Raw genomic sequence first — 17,746 nt, 5'->3', positions numbered from 1 at the left:
ACCCCGGCTGGTGCTGGGCGCAAGGGCCCAGATGTGGCAAGGGGGAGCCTGCGATCTTGTGATAAGGATACTGGCACCAGCCACGGGGAGGGGCTTTCTGGGGGCGGGGCGTCAGGATCCAGTCTTCTCTGGAGAGTGCGAACTGCGCGGTTCACACATGCAAAGTGCTCCCTGGCTCCGAGCGTGGGAGCACAGCAGGGTGAGCAAGGTACCCGTCCGTGCGTCCGGCTGCGGGGCTGGCTCGCCTCGACTCTGACTCACCCGCAAACCCACACAGGCCCCCATCCGTGGCTGCCCACTCACACCCACGTGGCTTGCGGCCTGTGCGCACTTGGGTGCACGCACCAGACACAAGCCACCGTTCACCCGCCTCTGCACGTCCTCCAGCCCGGGGTGGACTGCTCACCTCTCCCAGGGTTCTTGTGAGCCCCCCACCCATGCTCATGACAGCCCGCTCCTGCTGTCCTGGGAAGAGGGCTCCATGGTGACCCTACCTGTAAATAACCCCAGCCCCAACCCAACCCGATAAAACCACCCTAAATAGCACATTAAAAAAACCCCAGATCCCTCCCTAAGTCCCATAGTAAAAACCCAGTACAAGTATTTGGGTTTTCCCTTTGTAGAATTTTTTTTTTTTTTTTAGTAGATATAGTCTCTTTCTCGATTTACAGCAAACATTGCAAATATAGAAATATTTTTCTGAACAACGGGATGACAGCATACAGGGGGGACGGGCCGGAGCACATGCTCGTGGACCACGCCCCTTCCAGCCACCCCCGACAGCCGTCCCCGGGGCAAGGCCCTCCCCACAGCCTCCCCTGCAGGGCTCCGGGCGGGGGTCCTGGAGGCCACCCGGCTGCCTGCGTTGGCTCTGCCTCTCTCTGGTGGCCTCCGGAGTCAGCAGCCAAGAGACAGACCGAGGAGAGAATGCACAGCAAACCACAGAGGCAATCGTGGGGGGGGGGGAGCCGGGCGGCCACGCCGGCCACACCCCCACGTCTGGTGTTTTATGTCTTTTTAAGAGAACTTTACTTTTATTATTTTTTCTTAAAAAAGGAAGAAAATAAAGACAGAGAGGAAGATAAAGGCGGCAGAGAAGAATCCAAGAGGAAAGATAATGAAAAAAGATTCCCCTCCCCCACCCCCACGCCCAGACACAGTTTTCGGAAGTCCCTCGTGTGCGTGTCTGTGTGTGCGTGTCTGCGTGCGCGCGTGGGTGTGGCGTTTCGTGGCAGTCTCTGGGTTACAAATGGCTGCGGTGGGTCCTGTGTCCTTCTTGGTCCCCTGGGCGTCGCGCGTTTCGGGGTGGGGGCGGGGCGGGCGCGGCCGCGGGCTCAGGACTTGTGCTGGGCCGACACGCCCTTCCAGTAGTTCAGGATGTCGTGTAGATCCTCGTCTTTGGCGAACTGAACCTTCTTGCGCAGGGCGTGGCCGGCCGCCACGAACTCCTCGTGGTCCTTGTGGCGCCGGCGGCTGAGTCTGAAGCGCTCCCAGATGCTCTGGGAGGCCCTGCAGGCGTACTCGGGGCTGGAGGAGTAGCTCAGGTTGTGGTACTGCGGGGACAGCTGCGAGTAGGCCAGGTCGCGGGGCCGCGGCCGGGTCAGCGGCTCCAGGATGGACGCCTTGCGGCCGCCCAGGCTCTCGTGTGGCGGGGGCGCGGGGGGCGCGGGCGGCTCGGCGGGGTGGGAGCCGGGGTACGAGTGCCGGTGCTCGCCGTAGTGGCGGCCCTTCTCGGCCTCGGCCCGCAGCACGGCGGCCGCGGGCGTCACAGTGAGGATGGTGTCGGGCGCGGGGGAGCTCTTCTCGATGTACTTGGCCTCGGCGGCCGCGGCCTTGTGCCCGCCGGGGGCCTCGGCGCGGAAGGCCCGCGGGCTGCGCGCGGAACCGCCGGACGCGGGGCCGGCGCGCGGGGGCCCGGTGGCCGCCTCCACGCTGTGGTGCCGCTGCAGGCCGTGGCCGAAGGCGTCCTTGTAGACGGGGGACAGGAAGCCGTGCTTGGCGGCCAGGGGCTCGGACAGCAGCATCAGCTGCGGCTCGGCGGCGGACGCGGCCCCGGACTTGCCGCCCTGGAAGGAGGTGGCCTCGGACTTGAGCGCGTCGATGCAGTTGTTGATGATCTGGTTGACCTTGTCCACCTCCTTGGCGATGGTGGAGATCTCGGCCACGGAGCTCTGGCTGTCGGGGCCGGGCCGGCCCAGCTCGCCGTCCCTGCGCTCGGCCTGCTCGCCCGCGCGCACCTCCATGTAGTTGCCCTTGCCGGCCTTGGGCGTGCCGCCGCCCTCCGCCAGCTCGTACTGCTCCACCTCGCTGGCGGCCGCCGGCAGGTACGGGATGCGGGTCACGGCCTCGGGGCCCAGCAGCGGGCCCTGGGACAGCGGGGCCAGGCCGGGCGCCTCCATCTCGGGCCCGTACTTGAGCTCGATGATGGTCTTCTTGAGGCCGCCGGCCGCGGCCGCCTTCTTGTGCTTCTCCTCCTGCCGCCTCCGCCTGCGCAGGCAGTAGTAGACGGCGCCGAGCACCAGCACCATGCCGAACAGGCAGCCCAGGATGGTCATGATGTAGTGCGTGGCCGTGGACGGGCTGGGCACGGGGCCCGGCGGGCTGGGCGGCCTGGGCAGGCAGATGGTGAGGCAGGTGTGGTTGTGGTGCAGCCCGGAGCTGGTGGACACCACGCAGTAGGTGTAGTTGGTGAGCGTGTACAGGTTGGTGAGGCGGATCTCCTCCCGGGGCTTGGTCAGCCTGGACACGGTGGACGAGCGGCTGTTGTTGAAGTGCTCCAGCGTGTACATGCGGGTGAACGGGCTGGGCAGCTGCACCGTGATGGTGGCCGAGTTCTGCGTCAGCTGCTTGACCTTCATGAGGGGCCGGCCCTCGGCCTGGGGGGCCAGCGTGGGCAGGGCCACGAGCGGCGTGGTGCCGTCGCCGGAGAAGCACTCGTCGTCGGCGCACGGGGCCTCGCTGGGCTCCGGGGGCGGCGGCGGCGGCGGCGGGGGCGGGGAGCGGCCGGGCGGCGGCCGGCCCGGCGGTGGGTGGGGCTCGGCCACGTAGGAGCCGTCGGTGCACACGGACTGCAGCTTGCCGAGGATGCTGCGGTGGCCGTGGCGGCCCTGGCCCAGGAGGAAGTAGCCGGAGTAGAGCGGTGGCGACTCGCACTGCATGCGGTCGTAGGCGTGCGTGGCGTTGGTGAAGGCCGCCAGCCAGCGCAGGAAGCCCAGGAGCTCACACGAGCAGTAGAAGGGGTTGCTGTACAGCTCGCACACGGACAGCTTGGCCAGGCCCGCGAAGGTGGCGCCGTGGAGCCGCTGGATGCGGTTCATGGACAGGTCGATGTTGACGATGTTGGGGCACTCCCAGAAGGCGCTGGGCGTGACCACCTCGATGAGGTTGGCCTGCAGGTACAGGTACTCGAGCTTGCCCAGGCCGCGCAGCACGCCCTCCGTCAGGTTGCGCAGGCGGTTGTAGCCCAGCTGCAGCACCTGCAGGTTGAACTGGCCCGAGAAGGCGCCGTCCTCGATGTAGGCGATCTCGTTCTTGGTGAGGTTGAGGTACGTGAGGTTGCCGAAGCGGCTCAGCGAGGCGTACTGCACGCTGCGGATGCGGTTCTCGTTCAGCCGCAGGTCCACGATGGTGTTGTTGATCTGCTGCGGGATGGCCTCGTACGGCGGCTGGTTCTGGCTGCAGATGGCCAGCCACACGAAGCCCTTGTCGCCCTCGATCAGCCAGCAGTCGCCGTGGGCCAGCCCGCCCGCGTGCAGCAGGGTGGCGGCCGCCACGCACGCCCACAGCGCGCCCCACCGGCACCCGGCCATGGGGACCGCCGCCGCGGGAGCCCCCGCTCTGCCTGCCGGGGCTGGGGGGTGGGGAACCCGGTGGGAGGCTGGGTGCCGGCCCCTGGGGGTGCGGGGGGAGGCTGCCTGCGTTCTCAGGGGCGTCCTGTCCCAGACGGCATGGTGGCGCGGCGGGCGTGCTCCCTCACTGCCGGACGCCCCGGGTCATCCGCCCGCGTCCGGCCGAGGCCGTGGCCGCCTCCCCCATCGGCCTGGGCGTCCCGACGGCTCCACCCTCCGCCTCCAGCTCCGTGGTCCTGCGGCAAGACAAGAGAAGAGAGGGCAGTCAGGAGACGCGGCGGCCGCGGGAGGCCCGGGGGTCAGGTGTGGCCCCGTGCCAGGCTCAGCTGAGCCGCCCAACAAAACAAGGAGGCGCATTCGGGGAGCCCGAGGACGACGCAGGGTGACAGGAAGTGCTCAGTACACACGCTGTCTTGGGGCGGGGAGCAAGCCAAAGGAAGCCCCAGTTCGGAGCTTCCCACCCTCCCCAGCCCCGCTGCACCTGCTCGGTCGGGCTCAAAGTTAGGGTCGCCCCGGAGAATCAGGAACCGTGTGTGCCTGGCTCAGTGCCTCCCTCGTGACAGAGGGAAGACAGGGACGTCCTCTCCGGGGAGGGCACTCAGAGCACTCACAGCCGCCTGCAGAGGGTGCTTTGAGCCCTGGCCCAAGGGTCCGCAGCTGGCAGGGCGCAAATCCTTCCAGGGCCCACAGGTCCCCTCCGGCTCCTCTCCGGGGAGGGGCTGGGAGGCCGCAGCCGGCACCATCCAGGCACCGCGCACGGCTAGGCTCTGGGCCGGAGCTCTCCTGGGCTGGGCCCGGGCTCCTCCGTCTCGCCCAGGTAGCCAGCTGGATGGTCCCTGAGGCTTTGCACCTGGCTCCGGGGCCCTGGAGGGTGTCACCAGTCTGTGTGGGTAGATCCCGGCAGAGAGGCCCGGAAGGCAGGGGTGGCTCTGCGAAGACTCCCCCAGGCCCCCCACGCCCCCTCCCCAGACCCAGGCAAGGGCCGAGCCCTCCCAGCTCCGCCAACGACGCCCAAGACACGATGCGATGTGACGGTGGCCGCTGTCCCTCCAGACCCCGCACTTCCCCGGGACGGGGCCGTCCCCCCCTGCCTGCCGCGGCCCCCCACCCGTGGGAGGATCTCCGGTCTGCGGGACGGCCCCTCCGCCCCCCGTATTTCTCCCGCAGGACAGACGAATGGGGATGTGTTTCCTTGTTAATGCTTGGATTTACAGCCGGCCTCTGTAACCGCTCTGTGGCCTGGCGGGTGGCCAGCTGAGTGTATTTCACGGATATTGACGTCTGCAACTAGTCTGCACTGAGGCGGTTTAAATTAGGAGAAAAAAATATAATGATGCGAAATGGATTTTCCTTCCCTTTGGAAACTTCATAAAGAACAGTTTTGATCTGGCTCCTGGGGAAGAGTCTCTTTCTGATTTGCAGAGCAGGGAGAGATGGGACAGGTGGGACCCGAGGAGGAACCCACCCCTGGCCCGGCCCCGGTGCAAACCACCAGGCCCTCTCTGGGCCCAGTCGCAAGTGGCTTCAGGGTCCTGGCGGGGCACGCTTGGGTGTCCGTCCCCAAAGGAGGGAGACTGCCAGGGGTCGCCGGGGTCCCTGCACGGTCTGGCCCGTGACCTCCAAGGTGCCGTCCCCTGGGGAGCCCCTGGAGCGCATCCCCGTCGCTGTCACTCGGTGGCCACCTGCCTGTGCCCGGGCGGGCTGCCCCTCCCCCAGGGGGCCTCACCCCGGTGCCCTGAGGCGCAGGGCGGCAGTGGGCGGGGCAGGTGCGGACACGTGGGTCAGCCTGGCTCCCGCCTCCGGAAGCAGGTACTCGAGCAGGCCTGTCTAGGAAACCTGGCGCCTCAGCAGTGCTGATTGTAATCACCTTTAATCTCTCGCTCAAAATAACCCAAAGTCAAGTTAAGGAGGATTACAGGGCCTGAAGAAGCCTTATCACGGGCAGGCGCCCGGGGAGGAGGGACAGGGGCCCCCAGGCTACCAGCCTCTCCCCGCCCCCCTCCCAGGGGCACCTGGGGGCGTGGGTCTGTGTGCGCGTGCGCCTTGCACAAGGCAGGTTCCCACACATTTGTGCCGGGCTCGGTCGTGTGTCCGGGTGTGCACGTGCGAGGTTCAGTATACACACACACACACACGTTGGGACCCACGTTCGGGCATGTGCACGTGGACACGCGCCCTCGAGTGAACACGACCCTGTGGTAGGATGTGCACGTGGTGTGCCGCCACCCGGGAGCCCCCCACCCCAGTGCCACAGCCTAGAGATTGGCCACATTGTGAGCGGCAGGTGGTTCTGGGGACCAGTCTCGCCTCCCCTGTGCACCCCCACACTCTGAAGCCTCCGCCGTCGGGCTGGCCCGTGTGATGAGGGAGGCAGGGCCCTGAGGATGGGGTTCGTCCCCAGTCCAGGGGCTCCCTCTGGAGGCTGTGGGGGATGGGAAGTCCTGTCTCACCCCACCTGGCCTCGGGTGCGGGGATATAGGAGTGGGCGTGTGACCCTGGTGGCTGGTCCCTTCTGCCCCTTTTATAGCCCCCAAGACCTGGCCTCGGAGGACCCAGGGATCTTGCCGCACAACTCACTCTACAGATGGGAAACTGAGGCCAAGGCCACACGGTGAGTGGCCCCATCCTCCTCCTGTGGGGCTGGGCGTCAGCTCCAGCAAGTGCCTGGTTCCCCCGGGAGGCCCCTCGGCTGCAGGTACTGAGCGCCCCAAGTAGGAGTTAACCCCAGGGTAAGGGAGACAGGATGCCACCCCATGGGAAGTAGCCCGAGTCAGCTTTCTAGAAAGGTCCTGCTGGGATCACGCACCATCCCCGGGACTGCCCTTTCCTCCCGGGGCTCACCGGTTCATCCGTTAACCATCTGTAGCTGGCTCCGTCACTGTCCCCACCCCGTTCGCCCCTGTCCTCCTCGCCCGGCAAGTGACTCGTTAAATAAACGTACCCAGGACACCTGCCGAGACCCTGCCCGGCCGGTGGGGTGTGCAGAACTGTCACACCAGCCCCCCACCCGTCACCTGCCCCCTGGCCCCAGACATGCAGGTGCCCGCCCCCCTGCACCCCTGCAGCTCTGGGATCCTCTGCCGGTCCCCCTCCCTCCACATCATCCCTGCCAGCTCGCGGTGCCTCCGAACTCCCTCTGTGCGTCCTGCCGGGCAGCCCTGGCCACACATGGCTGCTGAGTGTTAGAAATGTGACTAGTGGCTGTCGTACTGGGCAGCATAGTTCTAGAACCTTCCATAGACACAACTCGACCTGAGTACCTGCTAGCCACTGCCCCATCTCCTTCCAGCCCCCTCCCGCGCGTGTGCTTCCCCCAGATCGTTCCCTTCCCCCGCTTTCTCGGGCTAGTGCGTGGGAGCCGTCCCCACCCTGTGCCGCGGCCTGCGTCACTGGGGCCACGCTGCCGGAGCCTCCTAGAGCTGCTCGCTCTGACCCGTCCTGCGGGGCCACGGATCCATGCGTGTTCGATGCCATCACTTCACAAAACTCCAGCCTGAGTGCCCAGCGGTTTTCCCGTATGCACACCTGACCCAGACGGACGGACGCCCTGAGCACACTGCCCCGGCCGCTTGCTGGACCCCAGGCTCGGTGCCGGCACCCCGGGCTCCTCAGGACGGCCCCTCGGAGGCCCCATGACTATGACCCCACACCTCAAAGAGGTGGGCAGGGGCACTCACACGGGAGCCGGTGGGCAGGGCACCTGGTGGGGCATGAAAAGAACCCTGGGTAGGAAACCAAGCATCCCGCCCAGACGGGCGGAGGGCCGGTCTCTCGGCAGCCCTGAGTGGGGCCCAAACCCCACACACTGCGGAAGATACTCAGGCACGAGCACAGGGCTGGCGTGCACACACACACCTCTGGTCTACCCCCTGCCTTGCCGGTTGAGTCCGGGCGGCAGGAGAGCCCTGGTGGCCACGTCCTCGTCCACGTGCCCGCTCCTGTCTTCCACGGCAGGCGGACGTGCCGGGCACGGGGCATTTAGGAACGGTCAGGGCCCCGAGGCATCCACGAGCCAGTGGGGCACCAGCAGGAGACGAGACAGAGGCCTGAGTGGTGCCGGGAAGATGCCGCGAAATTGTGGGCAGTCGGGCAAGGCTTCTATGACAAGATGCTGTTTGACGGGTCCTAGCAGGTGAGTAGGAGTTTGTTAGGCGAAGAAGGGCGGTAACGGGTGTCCGAGGCAGAGAGGGCGGAGGCTCAGAGAACAGCCTCCCTCCGGGGAAGTGGGCGGTGACGGGCGGGCGATGCCATGGCAGGAGACGGGGTGGCAGGGGTCCCCGGGACCGGCGTGGAAGGGCCGAGCGGCGGGAGACCCCCACACGCGCTCCCTCTGCGGGGAGCGTGTCTGCCGCGCAGGGGGCGACGGAGACGGGGCCCGGGAGGCTGGCACCACGTCTGTTCTGTCACATCAGCCCTGCGGCCGCGTTGCCACTAATGAACTAAAGAAATACGGCGGTTCCAGGCTTTTAAACTTCTTACGACCGGATTTGCATAATCGCCACGGCCACGCTGGGACGGGAACACATCTGTCTAAAGCTACCGTTCCCCTCCTCAATCACGGAGCCCCGACGTGAGGCCCGCACGGGGGCCGGGGCTTCTGCTGAAGCAGTGGACTGTCCACATCGAGAGGGAAACGGGCCGAGGGCCAGGCGCACAGGGAGGCGGGGAGATGGGGGGAAAGCTATCGATCGATACGTTTTTACCGCTCCAATGTTTGGCCGATAGATCATGTTCACTGCTAATGTTTGTCTGCCTCTGCAGCTTGGCCCTGCTGCAGAGCCCCCGGGGGCCGTGACAGGCACATCGGGCCGTGCAGCCACAGGCCGACGACACGGCCTGGGCCAGCAGAGCCCATGCGGGGCGGGGCCTGCCCGCCGCAGGCTTCGGATTCCTAGGCCAGGGCACGAATGTTGGGTCTGCCATGCTTTGGCTGTGTGACCTTGGGCAAGTCGCTCGACGTCTCTGGGCCCGCTTCCTCCTCCGTCAAACGGAGATCACCTGGGGAGCTCCCCTCGCGGCGTTACAGCAAGGATGACGTGACCAGATTATCTGAACCTTCCAGCATGTTCCCTGGTACAGGCACGCTCTAAAATGCCCACTCCCTTCGCTGGAGAGGCCCCTTGGCCTCAGGGGAAGGGGGTGGGGGGGAAACGCACATTTCGGGCAGCGCGGGTGGACCCAGCGGGCCAGCTAGACGGGACTCGTGGGTGCTTTCACTTCAGCAAGCCCCCCGCCCTGGTGCCCACGCCGCGGCAGTGCCGTGAAGGCCGTCTCCGGGCTCATCGCCCACGTCAAGCCCGCCCTCCCCACGCCGGCTTCGCATTTGCCCGAGGAGGCTGGCACAGGCTCCCGAGGCGGGCGGTCCAGCAGTGCTGACTCAGCAGGGCCGGATCCTCAGGACTTGGCCACGGGGTCGGTCTGGCAAGCCCCCGACCTCAGCTGGCCCTGGCCTCGTCCTCTGGGAGGCAGGCCGGGAGACGGGGCCTGGGAAGAGTGCGGGGCGCCCGACGTGGGCGGTCCACAGGAGCCCTGAGCCCAGGGGCCCCGCCCTGCCTGGCCGGAGTCTGGGACGAGCGGGAAGTGTGCGAACAGAGGCGATCTCTTATTTCCTCCAGGACCCCGCGTGAAGCCAGTGCCTCCTGCATACGGAGCCACCTCTCTGACGTCCAGAGACACAGGGGTCGGTGTCACCCCGATGAGACGTAAGATGGATATGGAAACAGGCCCCAAAAGGGAAAGCCAGCAGCCGAGGTCTTCCCGGAGGAAGGACAGTGGATCGCCCATCCGCGCCCATCACGCCGCTCGCTAAAAGTGCAGATTCTGGCCCCAACTCCCGCCGAGGTGCTGGCCCGGGACGGCCGGCTACGGGTGCCTGGTCCAGCAGACACGGCGGGAAGGGCTCCGGGCAGGGCTGGATGACGCCGGGCTCGCACCGTCCCTCCTCCAGCAGGCCCCGCAGCTCCAGGCTGCTCTGGAGTTAATTAGGGACCCCAACATTTAATGGTCTGTTATGCTTCCACTGGGCATCTTTTTAAATTAAAAAACGTGATGTATGGCACTGTTGGAAGGAGAAATCACTTTGCGATGGTTTCCTGCTCTGCTCTGGCAGGGATCGGGGAGGAGGGTGGCTGGCCGGCCTCCAGGAACCATGGGCACATGACCCTCTCCAGGAACACCGGTCCACCCCCGGCCGTCAGGAAGCATGTCACTGACTCCAGGCAAGGGTCTGGGTGTCCAAAGGACACTGGCACTGTTCCCCATCACACCCTCCTAACCCTGGCAGCCAGGAAGTTCTATCTTTAGTCTGACCTGAATCTCTCCAGTTGTTTTGAGGGATGGCTGGTTTGAGACGGACCTCGGAGACTTGCCGCTTCTGCTTTTCCCAGTGCAACCGAGACCTCCAAAGGCCCTGAACTCTGGGAGCCCTCTCAGAGCTGGGGAGTTCTGTCCCTGTTCCGAGCTCCGGCGGAAGGGGACGTCCACACAGAACGGCGGCTCCCTCTCCCCACGAGCCACCGGCCGGGCCACACCCGCGGACCCGATGACCACGGCCAAGCCCGCTCACCCGCCTGGCCTCTGCACGGACAGGTCCTGCCCGAGTCTCCGTTGCTATGATTCTTTCATCAGAGCACATTTCCTGGCCGCTATTAATTGTACTAAAGATTTGGGGCCTGGTTTCCAAGCAGAGGTTATAAATTAGCAATTAACCCTCAAATGTTACAATGAGGGTAATCGGATACTAAGCAAAGACCAGCGTCAGAAGTATCAGTGACGCGACACGGGCTGGGGCGGACAGGACACGTCCGCGGCACCAGGGCCGACCACGATGCCGGCTGAGCCCCGGTGGGCGCCACGCTGGGGGGAAACGGCCGCTCTGGCGAGGGGCCCTCGGGGAGACTCCCAGGCAAGGTGCAGAACAGCCAGCACGGCCCCCTCGGTGGCCGAGGTGTTCCCACACCGGAAATGGGGCTCTCTCCCCTACGTTTCTGGAGAGTTCCATCACAACACCTGGGATCCCGACAAAAGACTTCCAGGTGATCACCCTCAAGCTCGCGTCCCAGGAAAGAGGCTTCTGGAAGGGAAGCCGGCAGCACGGGCAGGCCTGGGCCCCCAGACTCTTGTCTTTGTGCGTCATCAAACCTGCACACGTGCACACGCACGGCTTCCTCTGCTCTGCAGCTGAGGGAACTCTGAGCCACCCTAGGAAGAGACGTCACCTCTATCTGCTAATGTCCTTACGGTCTGGATTCTTACCGTTTCACTTTCAATCCACCTGGAAGGTATTTGGCTGGGGTGAAGAAGACGTAAAATCAATCCCCCGCCCCCACCAATAGGCAACAAATTTGTCCTGCCAGCACGTATTGAATAATCTGTCCCCTCAGCTGACTCGTGAGGCCCCATCCCCCAGCCCAACGGCAGCGTACTTCCCACAGGGCAAGTCTGGTCAAGCCTGTCCTCCCTCTTCAGAAGACCCCGCGTGGCTCCCCAGCTCCCTCAAGAGAGTCCACGTTGCAGTGACGGTCCCTGCCTGGCCTGCCTCTCACCGCCCCCACCTTGCCCTACAAGGCGACGGTCAGCCTGCCTCTCTCACATTTTCTCTAAGGCGCTGTTTCCCCGCCTGGGACGTAACCCCTCCCTGCACATCACCGGTCCACCCCCAAGTGCTCTGTGTTCAGACCCCTGACTGGGGCTGCGGTCCCCCCTTGTAATCCCAAAGCTGCCCCACTATGCCCCTGTGCTGCAAAGCTCTGACTTCCCGTCTGTCCCTCCCCATCAGTCAGACCGTGGGCCGAAGGCTCTGGGATGTCCTTTCCAGGCGCGGAGTAGGGGGCCTGTGAAGACATTCAGGCCACAATCACCTGTGAAGGGGCCCAGCCACGCGTGTGGCTTTCCAGGGATGGTCTCCCATTTATGCCTCTTGCTCTGGTGCAGTTATTAATGGACGCTCTTTCACTCGCCAAGCATTCCTGCTAGGTTGTAAGGCCACCAAGGAGGCCTCTGTCTGAAGACTATTCTGTCCCATCGGTGGCCCCCGGCCCCTCTGGTGACACCTTAGCAGCCCCGTTAAATCCTTGCAACTCTGTAACAGGCTTCCGTATCTAGGACGAAACCCATCCGTTCTCACTCCCCGCGTTCCAGATACCTTGCTCTGGGTGGGTATCCTTCCGGGTGAACTTTCAGAATGACTTCAAACCACGTTGCCAAGGCGCGGACGGCAGTGCACTGAGCCTACAAATTAATTTCGGAAGAGCCTTAGGGATCGTAACATTCCAGCTCAGCCTACCCCACTATGCCTGCTTTCTCTTTGGTCTCTCGGGAAAACGTTACAGCCTCCTTCATAATGATCTCAAATTTTTCTTGTAAATTTATTCCTGGGAATCCCGTGGGGTTTTCTGTTGTTCCGTTGTGAGTGGGGACCATTTATTTCATTATGTTTTCTGACTAGCGGCTGCTGGTGCAGACGAGAATCATTGATTTGTGTATGTTTGCCTTATACCCAGCCCCATACCTCTGCCGAGTTCTCAAATTATCGCTTCAGCTGGTTCTCGTGGCTTCCTTGGGTCTCAAATCTGACTGTCTGCAAATAACTGCAATCCGTTCCCACAGACATCCCGTTTAATTCGGTTTCGTGTCTTATTGCTATGTCTAGCGTTTCTGGACAGTGATAAAGGGCCCTGTTGGGTTTTTTTAATAAAAGTTTCTGAACAGGAATCATGAAAAAATCTCATCTTTTAGAACGAGGGTGGCCAGGGAGCGACATCTACTCTTTACTGTGATGAAAAAGTACCCTTTCCGTTCTGGTTTTAGCAGTTAACTTAAAACCAGAAACTAGCACTGGGTTTTATCAGATACCTCCCTCCCATCGTTTATGAAGACGGCATCCTGGCCAACCTGTTGATGCTCTGTATGATATTAATAGATTTCTTTAATATTAAGCCATTTTGAGTTCTTTTGACAAATCCGACATAATCATGGCAGATTATCTCTCTGATGTTCTGGGGAATTGGGTCTTCTTGTGTCTTATTGAGGATTTTTGATCCAGTCTTTACGGGCAAGATCCGCGTGGGGTCTCATTTTCCATACCGCCTCTGCCTCCTGGGGTTCGGGGCCGTTGTCGCTTCTGCCGGGGGAGATCTCCTGCAGACGGTGGCAGCCGGCTCAGTCAAGAGATGCCTTTGATGGGGGACCTCCCGGGTCCATGAGCTCAGGGCCCCTCCGTGGCAGAGGGGCTCCCGGAGGCCGTGCAGGCAAATACCACGAACCACGTTGTCAAGTGAATGGTCGTTTTCTCAAGTGAATGTCACCCCTGGTTCATCTTCTGTGCGTTCTAGATTCTCCTGATCTGCGGTTGGCCCAGAGAAGTCTCTGCTGGCAAAGCTTACACCAGCCTGGCAGGCATCAGAGTTGGTGAATTCCACGCGGGCCTCTGGGAGACCCCAGCACCCAAGGACGACATTAGGATCGTGAGGGCACCCTTGCGGGCAGTCTGGACCTAGTCTCGGATGCAGCCGCCACCGATAAGAAGCCGCTTCCCTGACACCACCTGCTGCAGAAGCCTGAGGTGTGTGGGAGGGTCTCGGGGTGGCTTCTAGAAAGAGCACCCAGCGGGGGCATGAAGACAAGCCACCCAGCCCAGCCCTCCCTGGATGCCTGCCCCACAAAGCCATGAGGTCACGGTGGCTCGTTACATGGCCACGGGTAACAACCTGATGTCAGGGGTCGGGTGAGCCCCACGTCCCCCCCCCCACCCGGAGCCTCTCCTGCCCCGCCTGTCACAGGCAGCTCCTCGCCCTCAGAATCCGGGGTGTTTGCGAGCATGCTGGCCGGGCGGGACCCCTCACCAGAGGTGGGATGTGTGGGGCGTGACCCTTCCGCCACCAAATCACTTAGACTTTCTCAGCCTACGTCTTCTCTCCTCTGGGAAGTGGCAACAATCAAGTGACCTCCTCGTTCACCGAGGGATCTGCACACGAGAAACACGTCCCGTGTGCACCGCCCTGTGCTCCACGGGGGCCCTGTGGGGCTCCGGCCGTCTCCAGGATCTGGGGACAGACGGACGGGGCAGGGTTTGCGCAAAGTCCGGGCAGTGCAGCCAGGCCCCGGGAGCCTGAGCGTTGGGGTGGCACCGTTCCCAGGGGGCGTGGGCCGCAGCCAGCCCCCAGCTGCCCCTCCACTTCCCCCGCCAGCTCTCAGAGTCCATAAAAAATCAATCTAATGACACAGCACACATTAATTATAGCTGCAAGACGAGGAACGGGATTGATCTGGAAGGGGCTGGCTCTGCTGTTACCCAGATGCTCTGCCAGAGAGCAGACCGGAGCCTGTCCCCCAACATGGGGCTGGGGGGACAGAAGGTGGAGGCCGCTGGGAGGGCAGCCTGGGGGCAGGACACCGGGGTGTGGGTCTGTCCCCGCCTCCCTCTGGTTTTCTGACCCCAAACCGAGACTGCAAAGGGGTGGGGCTCCCTCCAGACAGCTGTGGGTGGGCAGGACCCAGCCAGACCCCTCTCATCTCCCTCCCCTACAAACAGCACGGAGGGAAGGCCCGTCCTGGGCACTCCCAAGTCCAAGGGGTTGAGAATGAGTATTCCTGGGCACGGCCGGAGCCCCAGCCAGACGGCATGACGGAAGGAAAGGAAGCCCCGTCAGGAGCTGGGGAGCCAGCCCGGGAGGGACACGGATGTGCTCTAAGAATGTCCCGTGTCCCCTGAGGATGGGGCTCCGTGGCCGTCCTGAGGGCCCATCGCCACGCACAGGTGTGGCCGGGTTCGTGGTCCATCCCAGTCTGCTCTGGCGGCCGGCCCCCGCTTCTCGGTGGGGAGCAGAGGCTCCATTCCCCTCGATGCCATCCCCCCAACTGGGCTGTATTCTGGAGGCGCTCGGGGACCCTCCCTGGGCAGCCCTGGGGCTAGAAGTGACTGTAGGTCCCCTCGGACGGCAGCCGCACCCCAAGTCCCTGAGATCCAGGGGTGCTGGGGCCCCCCACGTGGGCCCGGGGACAGCTCCGGGGCGGGCCTTCCCCTGTGTGTGGAGGGGGCGGGGGGCTGGGGCTGCGTTTGGCTGTGCCGCGCTTCCCGCTTATGTCTGAGCTGGGAGATCCAGCGTGGTCCGTATGCCGTGGTTATAAATAGAGCTCAGGGGGGCTTCGAAGGGCCAAGGTGAGAAAAAACTGGAAGCGTCATGGGCTGGGGGGGGGGGGGGCTGGCAGGACAGCAGCTTACGGCCTGACACCTGCGGGGGAGGGGTGTCCCCGGAGTGCGACCCTCGGCCGCGGCCTCCCCCCGCCCCCGCCGCACTTCACGCGCACACGGCAGCCTCGCACATGAGCGTCTAATTACCGCCTCACCGCGGGCAGGAGTCCCGCCACCGGAGCAGCTGGAGGCCACTCGATCCTCCGCGTAAGTGACACCGCTGGAAGCCACCCAAGCCGAGGTGTGAGGACGCGCTCCCCTCCGCGGGTCTACCCTCCAGCACCGGGCGCATCAAAGAGACAGCGGAGCTGCTGGGGCTCACGCCGCCTCCTCCCCCACACCGCCTGCCGCCTCGCCCCGGGCTCTGAGCCTCCGTCTGTCTGCGGGCCGTCTGTCCGTCTGTCACCCGCGCCGTACCGCCCACCGGCCTCCGGGAGTCTGCAGGAAGGGGACACATGCTGGAGGCCAGGACCAGGAGCCCGGCATTCCCTCCAGCTGGAATAACAGGTCACATCTCCACCTTGACGGAGCACACAGGACAAAAACGCGCCAGGAAGGGGTCAGCAGAGAAGCGTGGCTCCACGCCACCCCCAGGGAAGAGAATGAGGCAAACGCAGGTTGAGCCAATAGATGCGGCCACCTAAGAAGGTAACCGTGGCTGACTTAACAGAGATCTAGCAGGTAGAATAGGGGAGGTGACCATCCATTTCTATGCAGCACCGTTCAGCCTGTATTCAGAGAGGTTTCAGACTTTAAGGAAGACAAGCAGAGCTCACAGTCCGAGAGCACCTACTGGGAGTCATGAACTTGGCTGAGTCTCCACAGCTGCTCGATGGGGCGGGATTCAAACCCAGGCAGTTCGGCCCCGGGGCCCCCGTGCGTTGCCACACGTCAGGCGGCCAACAGGTCCGCGTGGGCGAGGCGAGGGAGCCGGCAGCGAGGGGACGATGCAAAGGCAGGTGTCCGAGGAAAGGCGAGAGGGAGAGGCGGCGTCTGCGAGGGGCAGGGCCTCGGTGCACCTGTACCCGCACAGCAGGCGCCCCCAGGCCCTGCGGGTGGACGCTCACCCTCCCGACGTAAACCACGCGGCCTTGCTGGAAGGCAGAGGCGCACGGAGCGCGGGAGCCGAATGCCCGTGCCGGCGCGTACGTGGCGCGGCCGCGAGAGGCGTCCACGGGTGCACGGATCGGAGTGCGGCACGGTATGCAAACAGCGGAGCGCTGGCTGGCAGCGAAGGGGGGCGAGCCGTGAACCGCGCATTCGGCACGATGCCCCCACAGGTGCGCCGCCGAGACCCCGGGTGAGCCTTCCGAACCCCTGGCGCGCCAGCCGCATCGCAGAAGCGCTAAACGGCGCCAGACAGCGGGTTCGCAGGGGGGCTCCGCCAGTGGAGGGAGGCGTAAAAGCTAGTGTGAGAATCACCATCACAAACTTCCGCAAAGGCCCCACTGCCTCATGAGGCGGGGGCGCGGGGCACACCCGGTCCGGAGACGCTCGGGGGGGGGGGGGGGGTGCGGGAAACCGTGTACCTAACGCCACTGAGCCGCCCCCTTACAAACGGGGAAGGGGGGAAGGTGGCGAGTGTCGCGTGGTGTGTGTTTTACCACGGTGAGAAGTGGAGAAAGAAAGAGGGCGGAGAGGGTCGGAGAAGGGCACGCGGGGGGCTTCGGGGCACTTGGACACAGGCCTCCTCGCTCCCTCCAGCGCTTCCCTGCGCCACCGGCAGCACGTGGGGATTAATATGAAGCCAGAAGGGGCGGCGTTCAGGTATTCATGGTGTTATTCTTCGCACCTTTAGCTGTATTAAATATTTTATAATTAGTGAAATATTTATCAGGATTTCTTAAATATTTGAGACATCTTAAATACTTTATAATGGATTTTTCCATGTTTTGGAAGGAGCGGGCTGCTGTGTATGACTGAGCTCCCCGTCGCCAGAGGTGTGCAAGGAGAGGCAGGGTGTCGGAGAGGGCACCGCCCCTGGCAAGGGGTTCCCCAAAACCGGGAGAGCTGTCAGATTCACCCGTGAGCTTTCACAAAACAGAAACTTCCACAACCCAACTCTACCCCTGGTTCAGGTTTAGGGTCAGGCCCAGGCGTCTGCATTCGTTTAAAGTGCCCTCTTCCCTGGCTGGGACCCCGTTCTGGTTCCGGCTTTGTTTTCTCTGGTCCTGAGGACCAGGCCCAGGCCACTCGGGCCCCCGCCAGCCGGGCCGATCCCCAGGGCTGAGGGTCACAGCCACTGAGCGGAGGGTGAGAGGCACCAGCCCCTGGAGCTGCGGGCCCGGGGCCTCTGATGAGTCCTGCAGGGGCTCTCTTTGCACAGATGGGCGGGTAAGGAATGGCCTCAGGATCCCAGGGGAATCTAGGACGGAGGGGAGACCGGGCTTCTCATTTCTGACCTAGGACTTCCCTGCGTCACACGCTTCACCCCTCCTGGTCGTCCGAGCTCTAATACTGACCTGCAGTGTCGGGGGGAATTGCCCCCTCCGAGTGCCCTCTTCTGCCCTGGGCCCCGCCTGGCTTTGACCACGCACGGAGGCAAGGTTTGACGGACTGAACTTGGCCGATGCGACGTGGTGCCCTGCAAGCTGACTGGTGGCCTGGTGCTCTGGCCCCTCCTCATCGGGTGGACCCCTGTGTGCCGGCCCCCTGCCAGGGCAAGGCAGGGGCACACGGTGGCTGTCCAGCAAGGGGCCTGAGGAGC

General features: G+C 63.8%; 2 protein-coding genes across 3 annotated transcripts in view; one reads left to right on the top strand and one right to left on the bottom strand.

The window, feature by feature from the left end:
- LOC147572849 (uncharacterized) overlaps window positions 1-9,906 on the top strand; it is a 37,122-nt gene extending 27,216 nt beyond the window's left edge. Inside the window, exons 3-6 of one of the 2 annotated variants that reach the window (XM_086692653.1) lie at window positions 6,376-6,459; window positions 7,197-7,507; window positions 7,803-7,980; window positions 9,464-9,906. In XM_086692653.1, the coding sequence (XP_086548779.1) occupies window positions 6,376-6,459; window positions 7,197-7,345 (233 nt within the window). In that variant the 3' untranslated portion in view covers window positions 7,346-7,507; window positions 7,803-7,980; window positions 9,464-9,906. Of the gene's footprint in view, window positions 1-6,375; window positions 6,460-7,165; window positions 7,508-7,802; window positions 7,981-9,463 lie in introns of both variants that reach the window. The other variant, XM_086692652.1, reaches the window with a different exon arrangement.
- Window positions 1,206-4,084, bottom strand: ELFN1 (extracellular leucine rich repeat and fibronectin type III domain containing 1). The gene has a single exon (XM_086692651.1). The coding sequence runs from the start codon at window positions 3,807-3,809 to the stop codon at window positions 1,335-1,337; it is 2,475 nt and encodes an 824-aa protein (XP_086548777.1). The 5' UTR covers window positions 3,810-4,084; the 3' UTR covers window positions 1,206-1,334.
- Window positions 9,907-17,746: the final 7,840 nt, after the last annotated feature.

This window comes from Puma concolor, chromosome E3, assembly GCF_028749965.1.
Source record: "Puma concolor isolate L17-30 chromosome E3, mPumCon1.1.hap2, whole genome shotgun sequence".
NCBI classification, from domain to species: domain Eukaryota; kingdom Metazoa; phylum Chordata; class Mammalia; order Carnivora; family Felidae; genus Puma; species Puma concolor.
The sequence above is the reverse complement of the archived record's forward strand: the minus strand, read 5'-3'. Positions and strand labels throughout refer to the sequence as shown.

Bases quoted from the DNA above. Each gene is read 5' to 3' on its own strand.
- ELFN1 (XM_086692651.1), bottom strand. From the start codon at position 3,809: ATGGCCGGGTGCCGGTGGGGCGCGCTGTGGGCGTGCGTGGCGGCCGCC.